We start from the raw sequence: 15,858 nt of genomic DNA, 5'->3' as shown, positions 1-15,858 counted from the left end.
GTTAGTCTCTTCTTTTTCGTCGTACGGTAAGGATTTTAAAATACACGGTATAGATCAATGCCCAAATACGGCAGTATTACCAACCTGACTCACCCACTCATTATCGATTATCGATTTTATATTCCCCCGCGATCCATTCTCTGCCCCTCAGAGAGTCTTGCACAGGGCAATATTCTGCTCAGATAACATCATGGCGGCCGCCGCTGCATCTGCTGCGCTCGACCCGAGCAACGGCTCTAAGAACACTCTTAAGCTTGAAAATGTTCAGTTGCCCCTCCCCCTCCATCGAGTCTCCAAAATTTATTTTTCTTCATTTTTTGGAGTAAACTATTGCTGACTTTATACACTTCTCTTTCTAGACCGAGAAGCGTGATACCCTGATCGCAATTGAGAAGAAGTACCAAGCACAATGGAAGGAGAACAAGGTCTTCGAGGTCGATGCTCCCTCGTTCGAGGAGGTCCCCCAGGGCTCCATGACTGCTGACGAGATGCGTGAGAAGCACCCCAAGTTCTTCGGTACCATGGCCTACCCTTACATGAACGGAACCCTGCACGCTGGTCATAGTTTCACTGCTAGCAAAGTTGAATTCATGGCTGGTTTCGCCCGCATGGAGGGCAAGCGTGCTCTGTTCCCTCTTGGTTTCCACTGCACTGGTATGCCTATCAAGGCTTGTGCCGACAAGCTGCGTGATGAGGTCAAGATGTTCGGTCAGAACTTTGAAGGATACAAGGAGGAGGAAGAGGCTGCTGCTCCCCCTGCTCCTACCCAGGAGTCTAAGCCGGAGGTCAAGGAACAGGCCGAGAAGTTCTCTGGCAAGAAGAGCAAGGCCGCGGCCAAGACTGTGAAGATGAAGTACCAGTTCCAGATCATGCTGGCCATTGGTGTCCCTATCGAGGATATCCACAAGTTTGCTGATGCTAACCACTGGTTGAACCACTTCCCTCCTCTTGCTATCCGTGATCTTGACAGCATGGGTGCTCGTGTCGACTGGCGCCGTCAGTTTGTCACCACCGATGCTAACCCTTACTATGACGCTTTTGTCCGCTGGCAGATGAACCGCCTCGTTCAGTTGAAAAAGATTCTGTACGGGTCACGGTACTGCATTTTCAGCGCGAAAGACGGCCAGCCGTGTATGGATCACGACCGTACCGAGGGTGAGGGTGTTGGCCCCCAGGAATACTCTGCTATCAAGCTGCAAGTTAAGGAGTGGTCTCCTAAGATCGCCGAGCTTGTCAAGGGCAAGGTCGAGGAGGATGCCAAGGTCTACTTTGTTCCCGCGACCCTGCGTCCCGAGACCATGTACGGTCAGACCAACTGTTTCGTTGGCCCCAAGATCAAGTACGGTCTGTTCAAGTTGAAGGAGAAGGAGTACATCGTTGTCACAAAGCGCGCTGCCTGGAACATGGCTTTCCAGGGCCACTTCTTCGAGGCCGGCAACTTCCCCAAGACCCAGGATCAGCTGCCTCTTGTCCTTGAGGCCCCTGGTTCCGACTTTGTTGGTACCTTGGTCAACGCCCCTCTGTCCTTCCACACCGAGGGTGTCTATATTCTTCCTATGGATGGTGTCTCAGCCTCCAAGGGTACTGGTGTTGTCACTTCTGTCCCCTCCGACAGCCCCGATGACTATGCCACCCTGATGGACTTGATTAAGAAGGCCGATTACTACGGCATCAAGAAGGAGTGGGCCGAGAAGGAGATCCACCCCCTCATTGAGACCCCTACCTACGGTAATTTGACTGCTCCTACTCTTGTCAAGGAGCTGAAGATCAACTCTCCCAAGGATGTCAACCAGCTGGCCAAGGCTAAGGATCTGGCTTACATGGAGGGATTCTACAAGGGTACTATGATTGTTGGTGAGTACAAGGGTGAGGCTGTCAGCGCTGCCAAGGACAAGATCCGGGCTGCCCTCTACGAGAGTGGAGATGCTTTCCCCTTCGCCGACCCCATGGGCAAGGTTGTCAGCCGTAGTGGCGATGAGTGTGTTGTTGCTTACCTGGGTCAATGGTTCTTGAACTACGGTGAGAACGATGCCAAATGGCAGCAGGATACCCTCGACTACGTTGTCAACGGCCTTAACACCTACGCTCCTGAGACTAAGAACGGCTTCGAGAAGAACTTGTCTTGGCTCAACCGCTGGGCTTGTGCCAGAACTTACGGTCTTGGATCTAAGCTGCCTTGGGACGAACAGTTCCTGGTCGAGTCTCTCAGTGACAGTACTGTCTACATGGCCTACTACACCATTGCTCACCTTCTGCATGGTGATCGCTACGGAAAGACCCCTGGTCCCCTGAATATCAGCGCCGATCAGATGATTGATGAGGTCTGGGACTACATCTTCACCCGTCGGGAAATCAGCGACGACCTGATCTCCCAGTGTGGCATCAACAAGGAATCCCTGGAGAAGATGCGTCGTGAGTTTGAGTACTGGTACCCTCTCGATGTCCGTGTCTCCGGCAAGGATCTCATTCAGAATCACTTGACCTTCTTCCTCTACATCCACGTTGCACTTTTCCCGCCTGAGTACTGGCCCCGTGGTGTTCGTGCCAACGGTCATCTGATGCTGAACGGTGAAAAGATGAGTAAGAGTACCGGTAACTTCCTCACCCTGAAGGATGCCGTTGACAAGTTCGGTGCCGATGCTACTCGTATTGCCTTCGCCGATGCTGGTGACAGTATCGAGGATGCCAACTTCGAGGAGACTGTTGCCAACAGTAACATTTTGCGTCTCCATACCTTGAAGGAATGGATTGATGAGGTCACCAAGGACGAGTCCCTGCGAACTGGCCCTGCCGAGGAATTCGCCGACAAGCTGTTCAACAACGACATCAACACCATGGTCCGCGAAACCAAGAAGCATTACCAGGAGTAAGTTGCAAAGAGCCAAGCTTAAAAAAGCTACATTCCTTACAACACCTTACTAACTTCACACCAGCACCAACTTCAAGCTTGCTCTGAAGTCAGGTCTTTTCGACTTGGTCAGTGCTCGTGACTCCTACCGTGAGTCTACCGCTGCCTCTGGCGTTGGTATGCACCGCGATGTTATCCTGCGTTACATTGAGCTCCAGGCTCTTATGCTTGCTCCTATTGCTCCTCACTGGGCCGAGTATGTCTGGCTTGAGGTTCTGAAGAAGGTTAGTTCTCTTTGTTTATATCTTACCCCCACATTCCCTTTGGTATTTCGTATCTAACATTAAACTCAGTCCGAGTCTATTCACTTTGCCAAGTTCCCCGTTGTGCCCGAGCCCTCTGCTGAGCTCTCCGCCGCTCAGGCGTACGTTCGCGGCACTGCCTCTGCCATCCTCTCCGCCGAGGCCAACTTCACCAAGCGTCTGTCTAAGGGTAAGAATCTGGCATTCGACCCCCGCAAGGCTAAGAAGGTTACCATCTACGCTGCCAAGAAGTACCCTGTCTGGCAAGAGAAGTATATCGACCTTGTTCGCGATGCCTTCGATTCTCTCACCCTCTCCATCAACGACAAGGAGCTCAACGCCAAGATCGGCAAGCTCGGTGAGATGAAGAAGGCCATGCCTTTCGTCCAGGGTCTCAAGCGCCGTCTGGTCCAGGGTGGCGAGGCTCCCCAGACTGTCTTTGATCGCAAGCTTCCCTTCGACGAGTTTGCCATTCTGTCACAGCTGGTTGGTGGTCTGAAGCGCTCTGCTGGCTACAAGGAGGTTGAGATCGTTGCTGTTGATGAGGGTGGCAAGACTGGTGAGGTCGTTGGTACTGGTGAGAAGAAGGAGGGCCTTTCAGCTGAAAACGCCGTCCCTGGCCAGCCTACCTTCTCTTTCACCAACATTGAGTAGATCTGCCCTGTTAATGGCGAATTATAAGGATTCAAATCCTGTTGTCAATCTAAAGAGTCACGTCTTATGTGCTTATGCTTAGAAAATAAAAATGCATTTTCTTGTTCTAGCTAGGGTCTCAACCAAAATCTAACGTAGATGTGCCACCACTGCAAGGGCACGGGGGTCCACGTACTCTTCCGACAGTCATCACTCCCATGGGATGTATCTAAACAGAGAGTTCTCTAAATTCTGTATCCCACAATTCTGATGCGGACTTTATCAAGGCCAACATTTTGAAGCTTGTGTAAAGGCGCATTGATAAGCTCTCGCTCCTCGTTGTGGAAGGAAAGTACTAGGATGCAACCTTGGAATCTTGTGACAACGAGGCCCCGGGGACTGCTTTAAGAAGAGTAGGACTCATATCAGCTATCTCATTGACATATCCTGGATTGAATAGTGATTCCGAGGTTGATGCAGCGATGTGCCATACTTTCGGCGTAGTTCGGTCGACCCATCTACCGGGCGAGACGAAGAACGAATATCTAGCAGCCCTGGAGTCTATCTCGCTATCACAAACTTAGATAACTGCCTTCGCTCTATTATCTTGAGAATGGATTCTATAGTCCAGATGTCTGTAGACGCTTATCGTAGAATATCTTGCTGACGAACTTGAACCTTCAAATACGCTCTATCATGCCCAGGTACGATACTGTGCAAGAAGCTTTCAAACTATTAAGATGACCCAAAAGGATCGTTCTGAGAGATAGGGAAGCCTCTAAGTTTGTTCAAATGTTATTAATATTTCTATTATATTAATTAATAATAGATACTTTTTAATAATTATTAGTACTAGTAGTAATTAGTAGTAACTACCTTCAGAAATCTTCACTAAAATATCCTATCTACAAGAACTGAGTCAGATTCTTGAATTTTCAAATTTATTAAAATTCTCTAAAGATTCCCAAGGTCAGATTTCGTTAATTCTAATAGCACTCTCAGGTCTTATTACTCTTAACCTTGGAAGTATCACTACTAGTAGCATCTATTAGATACTACCTAAGTCTACCAGACTCTAGTACTCTACCTTAGAGGCTGACCAGATAGCTAAGTCATTCAAAATTCTCCGAGGGTGTAATAGCTATTAGTGTTTTCGAGGGGGAGGAGGATGTGATGGAATATGTATGTATCTATGTGTGTCATATATGTAGGAGAGAGGAAGGTGATATCTCTACAGGGAACGTGTGGACAACCTAGGCATTGGTCCTAAGTTCTAACAGTAGGTAGCTTCTAATAATTAGTGTTTCTACTTCTGACTTATCTCCCACTTTATTCTCACTTACCTCTGTAGCTACCAGCAGCTAGTGCTAGCTACTAGCATAGAAATAACTAAAATATCCTAATTAGGAAGGTATATATGATCTGGTATCATAGAGTCTTACAGTAAATTAGCAGTCTATAGCTTCTGGGAGCTCTTGGTAGGTAAAAATAACAACTACTTGATGAGACCAGTGGGTGTAGCCCATATAGTCCTTCTCAGTATCACCTTCTTCCTCACTCCATCCCCACTCCAGGTCTCTCGATACTAGCTACCAACTAGCAAACCACCTGCCCACCTATGTACTCCTGTTCTCGATCTCGCTCTCTCTCTCCCGCCACCAAGTGATCGGTTCTTCTCTCGCCTCATTGCAATTCCTTTGCCAGCTCTAGCATGACGAAAGCCTCGGTGCCTCGAAAAATAGCGGAGAGAGGACAAGGAAAATGGCCTTGTCCATGCAAAGAAGAAGAACAATGCGATAAAGTGTACGCTAAGAGATGGGGTGCCATCCTTCATGCTGAAGAAAAGCATCAGTGGACGAACCCGAATCCCCCCTAAGGAAAGAGCCAAGGTTGGAGAAGGAGAGCATCCGTGTCGTTGCAGTATTGAACCCAATTGTGACCGAACGTTCGCTCAAAAAGGCGGTGCCATTACTCATGCTGTGAAACGCACAATTACATTGACCCAGAGGCTCCTGTGCGCGCGCCGTGGCGTCCAGACAGCGCGAAGAGAGGAGAAGGAGAGCATCTCTGTCCATGCAGAGAGCAAGACAGTTGCAACAAAACTTTCAGCACTAAATATGCTGCGATCAACCATGCTAAACGAGAGCATGAATACTCTGACGCAGATGTGCCCGCGTCCCCACGACGGAAACATGCGAAAGCAGGATCAGGAAAATTTCCTTGTCCGTGTAAATTGTCACACAATTGCAGTAAAATGTTCTCTGACACAGGTGGCGCCAATTCGCATGCAAAAAAAAGCATGGTTATGGCGAGATTCTAGAAATGATCGTGCGCGGTCAAAAAAGGGCCATGGAAGGAGATGTGAGTTCATCTCCTCAAAAAAGAGCGAAAATAGAACGAGAAAATTCTCCATGTCTATCTGAGGAAACGGACATCTGCGACAAAACGTCCACCTTGGAAGCCGAAGCCATTCATCATTCCAAAGAAGAGCATGAGCACATTCAGGAGTCTGAAATTTCATCAATTGACAAAGCGGATATCCGATATTCCCTCAATAAGGATGGCCTTTTAGAGATGCGTGACCAGCAAGACAATTTGATTACGCATCCTGTACAAGAGCGTGGCGACGAACCCATCTATCGGAATGGTAAAGAAGCGACCGTCCCATGCCCCCTCGCCGAGGAAGAGGAATGCATCGAGAAGTTCGTCTCACAAGAAGGCGCAGATAGGCATACCAGAAAAAAGCACGGTTTCAGTTCCTGGGATATATGGGAGAGGACCGTGCCATGCCTCTTCGCTGAGCAGACAAACTGCAGACAAATGTTCGAAACGGAAGACTACGCACTTGGCCATGCATTTAGAAAGCACAAAATGTGATTTGGGGAGTACCATTGCCCCGAAGATGGATGCAATGTGGTTCTTTTCGAGCTAGGAAAGTGCGAAGAGCACCTGAGACATGGATTTTCATCAGGTTTGTGGTTCAATTGCCCATGAACACTCATATTTGGAGACCTTATTAATGACGTCTTTGCAGCGGACTTGCTCCAGGATAAGCTCAATCATATGGAGGAAACAAGCCCTCGTGCCCATTTGGGACCGGGGGAATTCCGCTTCCAATGTCCCACGAGAGCCACAAAAGGGTGTTTTTGGGTTTTCAGCGCACCCTGGAAAGTAGAAGATCACGTAAAAGAGCGCCACCCTGAGGATTTCGACCCCAATATAGGTGTTCAATTAATGGCCGCCAATGAAAATGATCACCGAAAAGTGAGATTTCGGGACGGAAGGGAAGTGCCCGCCAGAAAAGACCTCCCTCAGCCCGAGAAAAAACACGGAATATGGATGTGCCAAGATAGAGACTGTGATTTCACATCGACGACGAAAGAGTTTGTCTTTATCCATTATCTCAGCGAGCATATGGACGTGGTGTGGGTTTGTCGACATTCTGAGAAGTTAGGTTGTAACGCAACCTTTGAGTCGTCAACAGCAGAGGCCTGCATAGTGCAGATCATTACTCTCGGTGGAAATGCCCATTCTCGTGGTGGGTCGCCAATGCTCAAGATTTGTTGATGACAAACGCGGCGATCAATAGTCACAAAAAGACCCATAAAAAGCATGGGCATCTCAATGATGTTGAGTGGCACCCTGTGTGAGTATGTTCATCATTATATGACATCCAGAAAGCTTCTACATGAGCAGTACTAACAGTGAGCCCTAGGTTGAGATTGATCCAAGTGGTCGTCAGGTTAATGAATGCGATGTAACTGAGGAGGAAGAAATGGTCGCCAGCGATGACTATGGAGATGTCGAAGACCATGATTGGCAAGATGATAACCCATTGATTGATGAAGAGATCCTTGAAGCGATGACAATACTCGGACATCGATCCAAGATCAAGTCGAGCGACCTATCCCTTGATGGAAGAAGTCTTCTGCAGCAGGGTAAGCCAAAGAATCCCCACATCGACTGTATGGGCGCTAATTTTGGTTCACATAGATCCTGAAGTTTGACGAAAAATACTGAACATCGTAGGCAACAGGTGCACGGGCCCGGGTCTAGTACGTCAACTGAGGGTTTCCGCACTTTGCCCGCACAACACCATTTTCACAGAGGAGAATGTTGTCTTGGTTCACAGTTATTCAACGGACTCAGCGAGTGTTTCGAGGAGATGTCTGACTTGCAGATCTCGCGTGGAGTTTTACAAGCTGGCTAAAGCACTCCACCTGGACAAGGAACCAGGTCAAGTCTATTGCAGATTCCGTGACTGCAATTCACAAATCTTGGCATCGAGCGCGTTCTGCCGGGACCACATTCTAGAGAGTGCATGCCAATTCACTGAGGACTCTGGCGTCGGACCAGAGATTATGATAAACCTCCAAAGCCAGTTTCAGAGGTCTTCGAGCAATCCTTGGCAATTGAGGGAGGATTCATTGCTTGGCAAAGAAGTCCTCTCGAGGATAAAAAGCGGCATCCTGGAGAAATTCGGGATGCCCTCGGCTGTGTGTATAGATCTGGAGGCCTGTGTAAGCACCGGTCGAGTCTTTCAAGTGGGTATATGTGACCTAGAGGGAAGGAAACTTCTAAATTGCGGTACGATCCTCAGTCGCGAAGAGACACGGAGGACGTCAGCAGACCCGGGCAGCATGAATGAAATCCTGCAGGTCACATTCGAGCGCAAAGCTCGCGCTCTGTCCTCGGCAGACGGCTGTATGTCTGTCGAGCAGGTGAGTGCGAAACTGAGGAAACTCTTTCCTCGGCCCGAAAAAAATGATTTTCATTTCTTGGGCCAAATCGAAGTTCGATCTATCTCACTTGTGAGACTGGCTAGAAGCCGCTGGTCATTCGGGAGTGCTGCCTGGAAACGACAGGTGCTACTTGGTCATGCAGGATTTCAGACACAACCTGGACAGGATTCTAGGAAAGACAGCTTTCGAAGGCCAAGTTTTCCCGCTAAGGTTGCCGATTTTCTTTCCCGTCGTTATGGGGGAAGGCCATCCTCTTTCTGGCAGAAACCATCACGCTCTTATTGACGCCCAACAACTCGCGCTATTAGTGAAGCGGCTTGCGGTCTTGTGTGGGGTACCCGATTCAGCACTCCAGACCCCCGACCCGATCCCGCTCCAAAGGCTGCCGCTCAGGCAAACGAAACTCTCGTTTGCGAGAGCGAGCAAGTCGTAGAGGCCACAGCTCACATCCATGGGTATTTGGGAGCACCTAGGTAGTTTCAGCAGCAGAAAATAAAATGACTGGAAATACAATTACACACCCACATCCACCATGCAAGGTTGGTAATCAAGCTTGACCATCTAAGGGGTTATAAGCCAGGAAAAATAGATCCTATCAAATAGGTGCTATAGTAATTCAGGCTATATGTATGTCTAAGATCATATTATAATGGAGAATAGCACTGTGAAGATAGGTTTGAATTGGTATTACGTAGTTGTTAAGGGGAAGACCAGGAGAAGGATGGATAATTGGCAGAATCTTACCGCCCAAAAAGTACCTAGGTATGTATTCCAACTTCCAACTTCCAAGGCTCTCTCTTTCTCAATATTTTCATAATTCACTTTTAGTACGGAGTACTCCAAGAACTAAGCACACATGTCTTCCAAACTCATTACGACGTATGGATTACAAGACATGCAAAGGCGGTGCTGGAAGCGGTCTAAAAACTAGGCCTAAATAGGCATGCGAGCTGTGGCCCCTATGCCTTGCCGTATAGTGGCCAGCGTTACTGGACCCTTTCGCCTTTGCCAATATTGAGTAGTAGATGTGCCCAGTTAATGGTGATAAAGAGTCACGTCTTCTTATGTGCTTATGCTTAGAAAACAAAAATGCATTTTCCTAGTTCTACATTTCTGGTCCCAGGCTCTTGGTAGAAACCCAGTGCACGATTCAGTAATTTTCTAATATAGTATCACTATTCAGTTCGTCCCAATTACAGCACATACTAGTACCTAGGTAGTTTTATCCTCACGCCTTAGAGAATTGGGGGTAAACATCCATAACTGAGAACTACTGTTAAGTGGTCCGTACCCGACACCCCTTAAGGCTCCAACATTGAATTATCCTTTCCCGCCTCTTCTTTACCACCAATCCAGGTCTCAGTATTCATAACATCGCCCACATGGATTGGGATAACCTCTGCTTCAATATAGCCACTTCTATAGCTGGAATCTTCGTCCTTGACTATGGGGCAGATAAATTCCTGGATCATACAGTTATCGTGGGCCGACGCCTGGGCATTTCGCCCACCCTTATCGCTCTCTTAACAGCTGGTGCCGAGTACGAAGAGGTACTCTACTATACTTCCTCCGCCTTTTATAGCCTCATGAAGACGACTGATCAACGAAATGTAGCTCGCCGTGGTCATTGCAGCAATTCTGCAACATCGTACCCCACTAGCGCTAGGCAATGTGATGGGCTCTGCAATTTCGAATATCCTTGGTGCCTTTTCACTGGGTCTCTTATGCCAACCTGGCGGCATGCAATTCGATGCTAGCGCAAAGATTTACAGCAGTATTTTACTCTGCATCACTACACTATTTGTCGCTCTGGCTTTGGCCGACCAACTGAATAGAGTCACGGGTATTCTGCTTATTGCCTCGTTTGTGATCTATCTTCTCTCGATTGGATATGCCATCTATAAGGGAGTTACTTCGGCACCTGAAATGTCGGACAGTGACAGCGATAGCGATAGTGATGGAGATGAAGAGACTTCTATAAACGACGAAGAACGATTATCCGGTCAAAATAACTCAACAGTTTCAGAAAGTTCACCTCTCTTGGAGAATACAGACTCACGACCACAGGATGGCGATTCAAAGCTCCCACGCCCTCTATATCAGCATGTTTTCCATCTCTTCGTTGGTCTACTTGCGCTTTCTATATCGGGGTATATTCTTGCCCATAGTGCAGGGGCTATAGCGGACGACCTTCATTTGTCAGGGACTGTCTTCGGGCTTACAGTTATTGCCTTTGCCACGACGCTTCCAGAGAAATTCATCTCCGTGATCAGTGGATTCCGGGGGCAAGGAGGCGTTGTTGTCGCGACTACAGCAGGGAGTAACATCTTCTTGTTGACACTGTGTGTTGGCGTCGTGGCTATCTCGGGGGTTCCTGTCGATGGCAAAGATACATATGTCTTGTTTGATCTACAGGTCCTCTGGCTATCTGCATTGTGCTTTACGGTGGTTGTCTTCACTGGGCCAAGCCGGATTGCTGGTTGGGGGTTTTTGATTGCTTATATCACTTTCTTGGCTCTTGAGTTTACGGTGTATAGGCGTTGAAGATTCGAAATCGAAATGTATACTCTTCAAGTTCAAGGCCAGTTTTGACTTTTGATTATCCACATGGATATCAAAGCCTAGATGATCTCATAATTGTGGAGATGTTTGTATAATTCAAATGGGTCTCTAAGAAACGCCAATCGCTATGCTCGATTTTCTATTGTACAGTGGTCTAATAAAGCAGGTCCCCGACTTACATCTCAGCTATAACGATGTCTCGTACGAGGTCTCTTCCGCTTATCAGCCTTGAGCTTCTCCGCCATGAAATTCCAACATTCAATGGGTCTTCTCTGTCCAATGAATTCGCCCTGTGGGGTGAATATTTCGACCTGAGGAGACACCGTTTCCTCTTCAGGGCTGCGCTTATTGCGGATCTGAATGCTCAGTTCAATCCAGCCACAGCCCTCAATAAGAATATCGGCAGCCATAACTTTATACGGCAGGAAAGGAACCGGGATACCCTTGTCTTTGATAGCCTTCGCGACTGATGTGGGCAGGTTTGAACCGGTAATATCCCACTTCAAATCAAATTTCCCAGCAGAGATGATAGAGCTGCCAGTGCCTTCTCTCATGAGGATCTTGCCCGGATAAGTCCGCTGCTCCGTCTGCATCTCAATGGCCTTTTCTGTTTTTGTGACGTGTGATTCAAGTGGCACGAAGCTAGCAGCCATGATAGTATCATTGGGGTTGACTGCTGAGATTCGGACCAAGCCACCACCGAGAAGGAGAGACTGACCAGGCTTGATTGTATGCCGTTCAGGCTTCACACGCTTTGTCATGATCAAATCACGTTTGTGTTCATCACATACAAAGTCTTCAAGCTCGCTTCGATCCATACCAGGTAAATCGATCATCTCTCCCTTTCCGCGTCCAAATGGAATTCGGATCGGAGAAACTGTGGTCCCTGGCATAGACGAGACGACCGGAAGCACAGGGTAAAGATCTTCACGGGGGGCAGGTGGAAGAAGGCTATCAGGGTCCAACACTTCTGGAGCCCCTGTGGCAGCCTCTTGTTGCTGATTCATGAGCTCCCGCTCCAATTGCTGCTCGGTCCACTCGGCCATATTCTCAAGACGCCGGGAGTCTTTCGGGAAACATGCCTCAATGAAGCTACTCTTGCCCACATTGGCCTTTCCAACAACCCAAATCCCGCCACCATGCTCTGCAATCTCTTCCTTCACCTGCTTGGTCCACCAGCCTCGGTGCGCGCTGATCATATGCACGTTCCCCATACGAGCATCCTTCGCGGTTCTTCCCAGGGCTTCGCGAAGGACTGTACGGAAATACTCCATTTTAGAGTCGACTTGCTCCTTTGTAGCTGCTAGCAGATCAGATCTTGTAATAATGAAGCTGACCGTAGGTAGCTTCCGTCCATGCAAGTATTTCTCGGTAGCGGATCGCCGATTTCGCGAACGCTGCTCCATGGCCGAAAGTGCCTCGTGGATTCGCGGCACAAGAGACATAGGGAAGTCAGCGGCATCGAGGACGTGATATACTCGGTTGTTTTTGTAAGGCGACTCGTTAAGATACTCTCGAATGGAAACGATGGAGGGCTTAGGTGCCGAGACTGCTTGATTGTGGTGTATCAAGTCATGGCATCGATCGCAAACGTGAGTGGTTCGGATTTCAGACTCTGAAGAGCTCAAAGATGAGGACGCAACATTGTCTGGCAGTGCAACATCTTACATTCAGTTAGTTAAATCCACCAAATACCGTGCTAGATAAATAACATACCCTGAGAGGGCTTTGGAACAACCTGTTCCGTGATAGATTGAATTTCTCCATCTTCTGCAATATTTTCCGTTGTTGATACTGAATCTGCGATTTCTTTCTCGACCTCACTTCTTCGGAGGGCGAGCAACTTTCGACTTTGCTTCCGAGTCTCGCTATAGTACCCTGGTTCCTGGGGCTCAATTGTTTGTGTAAAGGCTCCACATCCAGGACAACATGCGGGTAGAATATTTGCAAGCTCCTCGGAGACACTTTGTTCGTATTGGACACGGCTGGTTGAAAAGGAGCGACACGGGTTCTGGGCGTGTGTCGCAACGAATCGGGATCGGGCCGGGGGGGTTCGTGGAAAAGTGGCCTTTGTGACAATCAGTCGGCTAAACCTCGGCTGGTAATTCCATCTTAAGGAGCCAAGCTGTATTGCTCGCGATAATGCTCCTCGAGAAGAAGGCGCCATGGTGGATGCGCATGTAAAATTGCGGAGTTCACGCGGAGCTTTTTTTCTGGTCAGACCGCGTTATCGATAGCGCTGATAAGACGAGGCCTAATAAAGCTAGACCGTATATAATGTCGGATCGGTATATTATTGTTCCACATTCATAGGTATAGAGCTGTCAACTGGTGCCCACTTGATGTATGTGATACATGGGACTTTCAAAGACAAAAAGTGATCAAGATAGTATGAACTTCAAGTTTGAACCTTGGAACTTCGGAGTTGAACAATATTAGTAGATGTTGCACATGTGTTACTGGCAGGTCACGGTGGAACTTGAAACTTCAAGTTGAATTGAACTACTACTATTATTAGTATATATCTTTACTGCCAGATGGCCTTGTGATTAAATCGAACTTGAACTTGAATCTTCCAACGGACTCGGAGTACTACCAGTACAAGCAGCAGGATGTATATATTATGGATGTATAAAACTTGAAGGGAAAGTACTACTACTGTACGGACATCCGTCTGCAGTATACTACAGGGATACAGACCTCGGACTCGGAGTAACAGTATAACCACCTGGACATGAATACCTAGGTAAAGCTTAGATCCACATCCCAGGTGGAAGTATGTACTCCATTTGGAATGGATTGATTATCCAGGACTTGGATTTATTTTTATTTTTTATATTTAAATACAGGGGTTATAGCCCTGGAGTAAATAGTAGAGACTCGGACTCGGAGTTGACTGATTATACACCATTCATGGAACCACCTCTCCCTTATATTTGAGTAGAAAGGTCTCCAAGTAACCACTCTGCCCTGCTAGTCTAGCGGTCGGCGACCCGTTGGGGGACAAAGGTACTGAAATGCGGACGCTGGACCCATTTTCAGTGGCAGAGACTTTACCGGCGGGTGGGAGGGTATCTGGCTTCGGCCAGGGAATAATGCATTTTTTTTGAATTTTTTATATTTTTACTCATTATACTTCTAGCCATTTTCTTTCTATTCCAATTTTCAGATCCTCAAAATAAAAATAATTGAAGGAGATGGAAGGGATTATGTGATGGCGATTGATGTATCAAGTGAGAGCTGTTGAGGCTATTCACGCATTTCTGATTTTGAAGGTCCTGGGTTCGATCCCTGACCTTGCTGGAATTCTTTTTTTCTTTCTTGCTTGACTACTACCTGGACAACGGGAAGGACCCATTACAATAATCCAATCAACAATATACTAATTTCCCCCGACTGCTACTACCTAGATGACATCAGATCGCAACCTTCAGTACCAGGCAATGGTTTTTGGTGTAGTAGTATCAGGTGGGTGGCTCGCTACGGCGATCTTCAAGTTGCGCCTCTTAAGATGCCAAAAGATATAATACAACCTGACACGTCTACGGGCGCCGTGATCGACTGATGTATGATACGACCCTACATAATGAGACCACTGGCAGTTGCCCCGGTGACTAGGTCCTCGACTCCAGATGTCCACCTGGGCAGTGAGTACTACTGTAAGTCCCCATACTATAAAGATTATCTAGTAGTGAGGGGACTTCAAGTTCAAGATTTGCAATCTTACACTCTAGCCAACTAAGTTCCAAGGTTCACGTGGTAGAGAAGATTTGGGTTGACGTTAACACACATTGTATTCGTGGCACTTCTACTAGTACGGAGTATATTAGTACTAGTATATGTTTTTACGAGACTCAGACTCGGAGAGAAGAGAGTAGTAACAGAAGGACTCGGATGCTTTGAAACAACTTGAGAGAAATAAAGGTCTCAAAGAGAAGTTAAAAAAAGAAAATGTTGGTCATAGCAGTGGCTGTGAGGCGGTCTTCATCTTTCCACTCCAGTGGCGAGGCTGTATCTCCGGTTCTCTATGGCTCATGGGGTTCTAAGGCCTAAACGACCGAGCCCCACTAAGTTCATAGTGTATCTGGGCTTCGTTGGCTGACACGATCCAGATTGGTGGAATTGTGGCGCACCCTCCACAAAAAAACCCTGCGGCCGCGTCGTCAAATGGCGATCCAAACGAGACCCACATCATCTTCTAGGAACTCATCGGGCCCTGGTGGGATCCCTGTTGGGCATAGTTGGGGGCAGAAAATCTCGTGTGAATCCATGGATCACACCCTCCAGCGAAAACTCACGAGCTCGTACCTGAGAACATGCATGATTCATGATACAGCCAAGGGGGTAAAAGGCGAAGGGGGCTGATCGACATTTTTTGGGCGACGGTTTCACTCTGCCCCAGTGGCGCTTGTAAATTCTTTGCAGTTGACATTTGTGGATACTTCATTTGATGTGCTTGACATCTTAGGCGATCAGGGACTCGGGATAGTCTGATAATGTGAGTGCTCGGGTGTACAGAACGTGCCGGCCGCCACCGCCAGAAGATAGATCCAATGTCGAGAAATTTTACCCGGATCCAAGTTCTCATGATCTGTATTACATCAAGATAATTTCTTTTATTATTTATTGATACTGCTGATGCGATACTTGCATATATTAATGGTAATTTGTGCGATGTACAATCAAGTTTTACATACTCATAGTGTGGAGTATAGGGTCTCATACTATAGATTCAATTCTGTATCGGGATTTGGGCGAACAACCTAACACT

The 15,858-nt window shown here is 47.6% G+C and overlaps 5 protein-coding genes across 5 annotated transcripts; 4 read left to right on the top strand and 1 right to left on the bottom strand.

Annotated features, from left to right (window-relative positions):
- Positions 1-190: 190 nt before the first annotated feature.
- Positions 191-3,804, top strand: N7483_005304 (leucine--tRNA ligase CDC60; the record flags this gene model as incomplete). The annotated part of the gene is made up of 4 exons (XM_057088741.1): positions 191-289; positions 360-2,866; positions 2,934-3,132; positions 3,202-3,804. The coding sequence occupies 4 exons, from the start codon at positions 191-193 to the stop codon at positions 3,802-3,804; spliced, it is 3,408 nt and encodes a 1,135-aa protein (XP_056948570.1).
- A 1,811-nt stretch (positions 3,805-5,615) lies between these two features.
- On the top strand, positions 5,616-6,660 carry N7483_005303 (uncharacterized protein; the record flags this gene model as incomplete). Its single annotated transcript, XM_057088740.1, has 2 exons — positions 5,616-6,011; positions 6,208-6,660. The coding sequence occupies 2 exons, from the start codon at positions 5,616-5,618 to the stop codon at positions 6,658-6,660; spliced, it is 849 nt and encodes a 282-aa protein (XP_056948569.1).
- Positions 6,661-7,645: 985 nt separating this feature from the next.
- Positions 7,646-8,810, top strand: N7483_005302 (uncharacterized protein; the record flags this gene model as incomplete). The annotated part of the gene is made up of 2 exons (XM_057088739.1): positions 7,646-7,721; positions 7,813-8,810. The coding sequence occupies 2 exons, from the start codon at positions 7,646-7,648 to the stop codon at positions 8,808-8,810; spliced, it is 1,074 nt and encodes a 357-aa protein (XP_056948568.1).
- A 1,073-nt stretch (positions 8,811-9,883) lies between these two features.
- Positions 9,884-11,069, top strand: N7483_005301 (sodium:calcium antiporter; the record flags this gene model as incomplete). The annotated part of the gene is made up of 2 exons (XM_057088738.1): positions 9,884-10,075; positions 10,140-11,069. Coding segments are annotated over 2 exons (1,122 nt in total), but the record flags the coding sequence as incomplete, so codon positions are not given.
- Positions 11,070-11,269: 200 nt separating this feature from the next.
- N7483_005300 (uncharacterized protein) lies at positions 11,270-13,254 on the bottom strand (the record flags this gene model as incomplete). Its single annotated transcript, XM_057088737.1, has 2 exons — positions 11,270-12,750; positions 12,804-13,254. 2 exons carry the CDS (start codon positions 13,252-13,254, stop codon positions 11,270-11,272), a joined length of 1,932 nt encoding a protein of 643 aa, XP_056948566.1.
- Positions 13,255-15,858: the final 2,604 nt, after the last annotated feature.

Source organism: Penicillium malachiteum, assembly GCF_028827825.1.
Source record: "Penicillium malachiteum strain IBT 17515 chromosome Unknown utg000002l:1.0-8849297.0:1.0-8852440.0, whole genome shotgun sequence".
NCBI classification, from domain to species: domain Eukaryota; kingdom Fungi; phylum Ascomycota; class Eurotiomycetes; order Eurotiales; family Aspergillaceae; genus Penicillium; species Penicillium malachiteum.
This window is presented reverse-complemented; position numbering and strand designations above follow the sequence as displayed.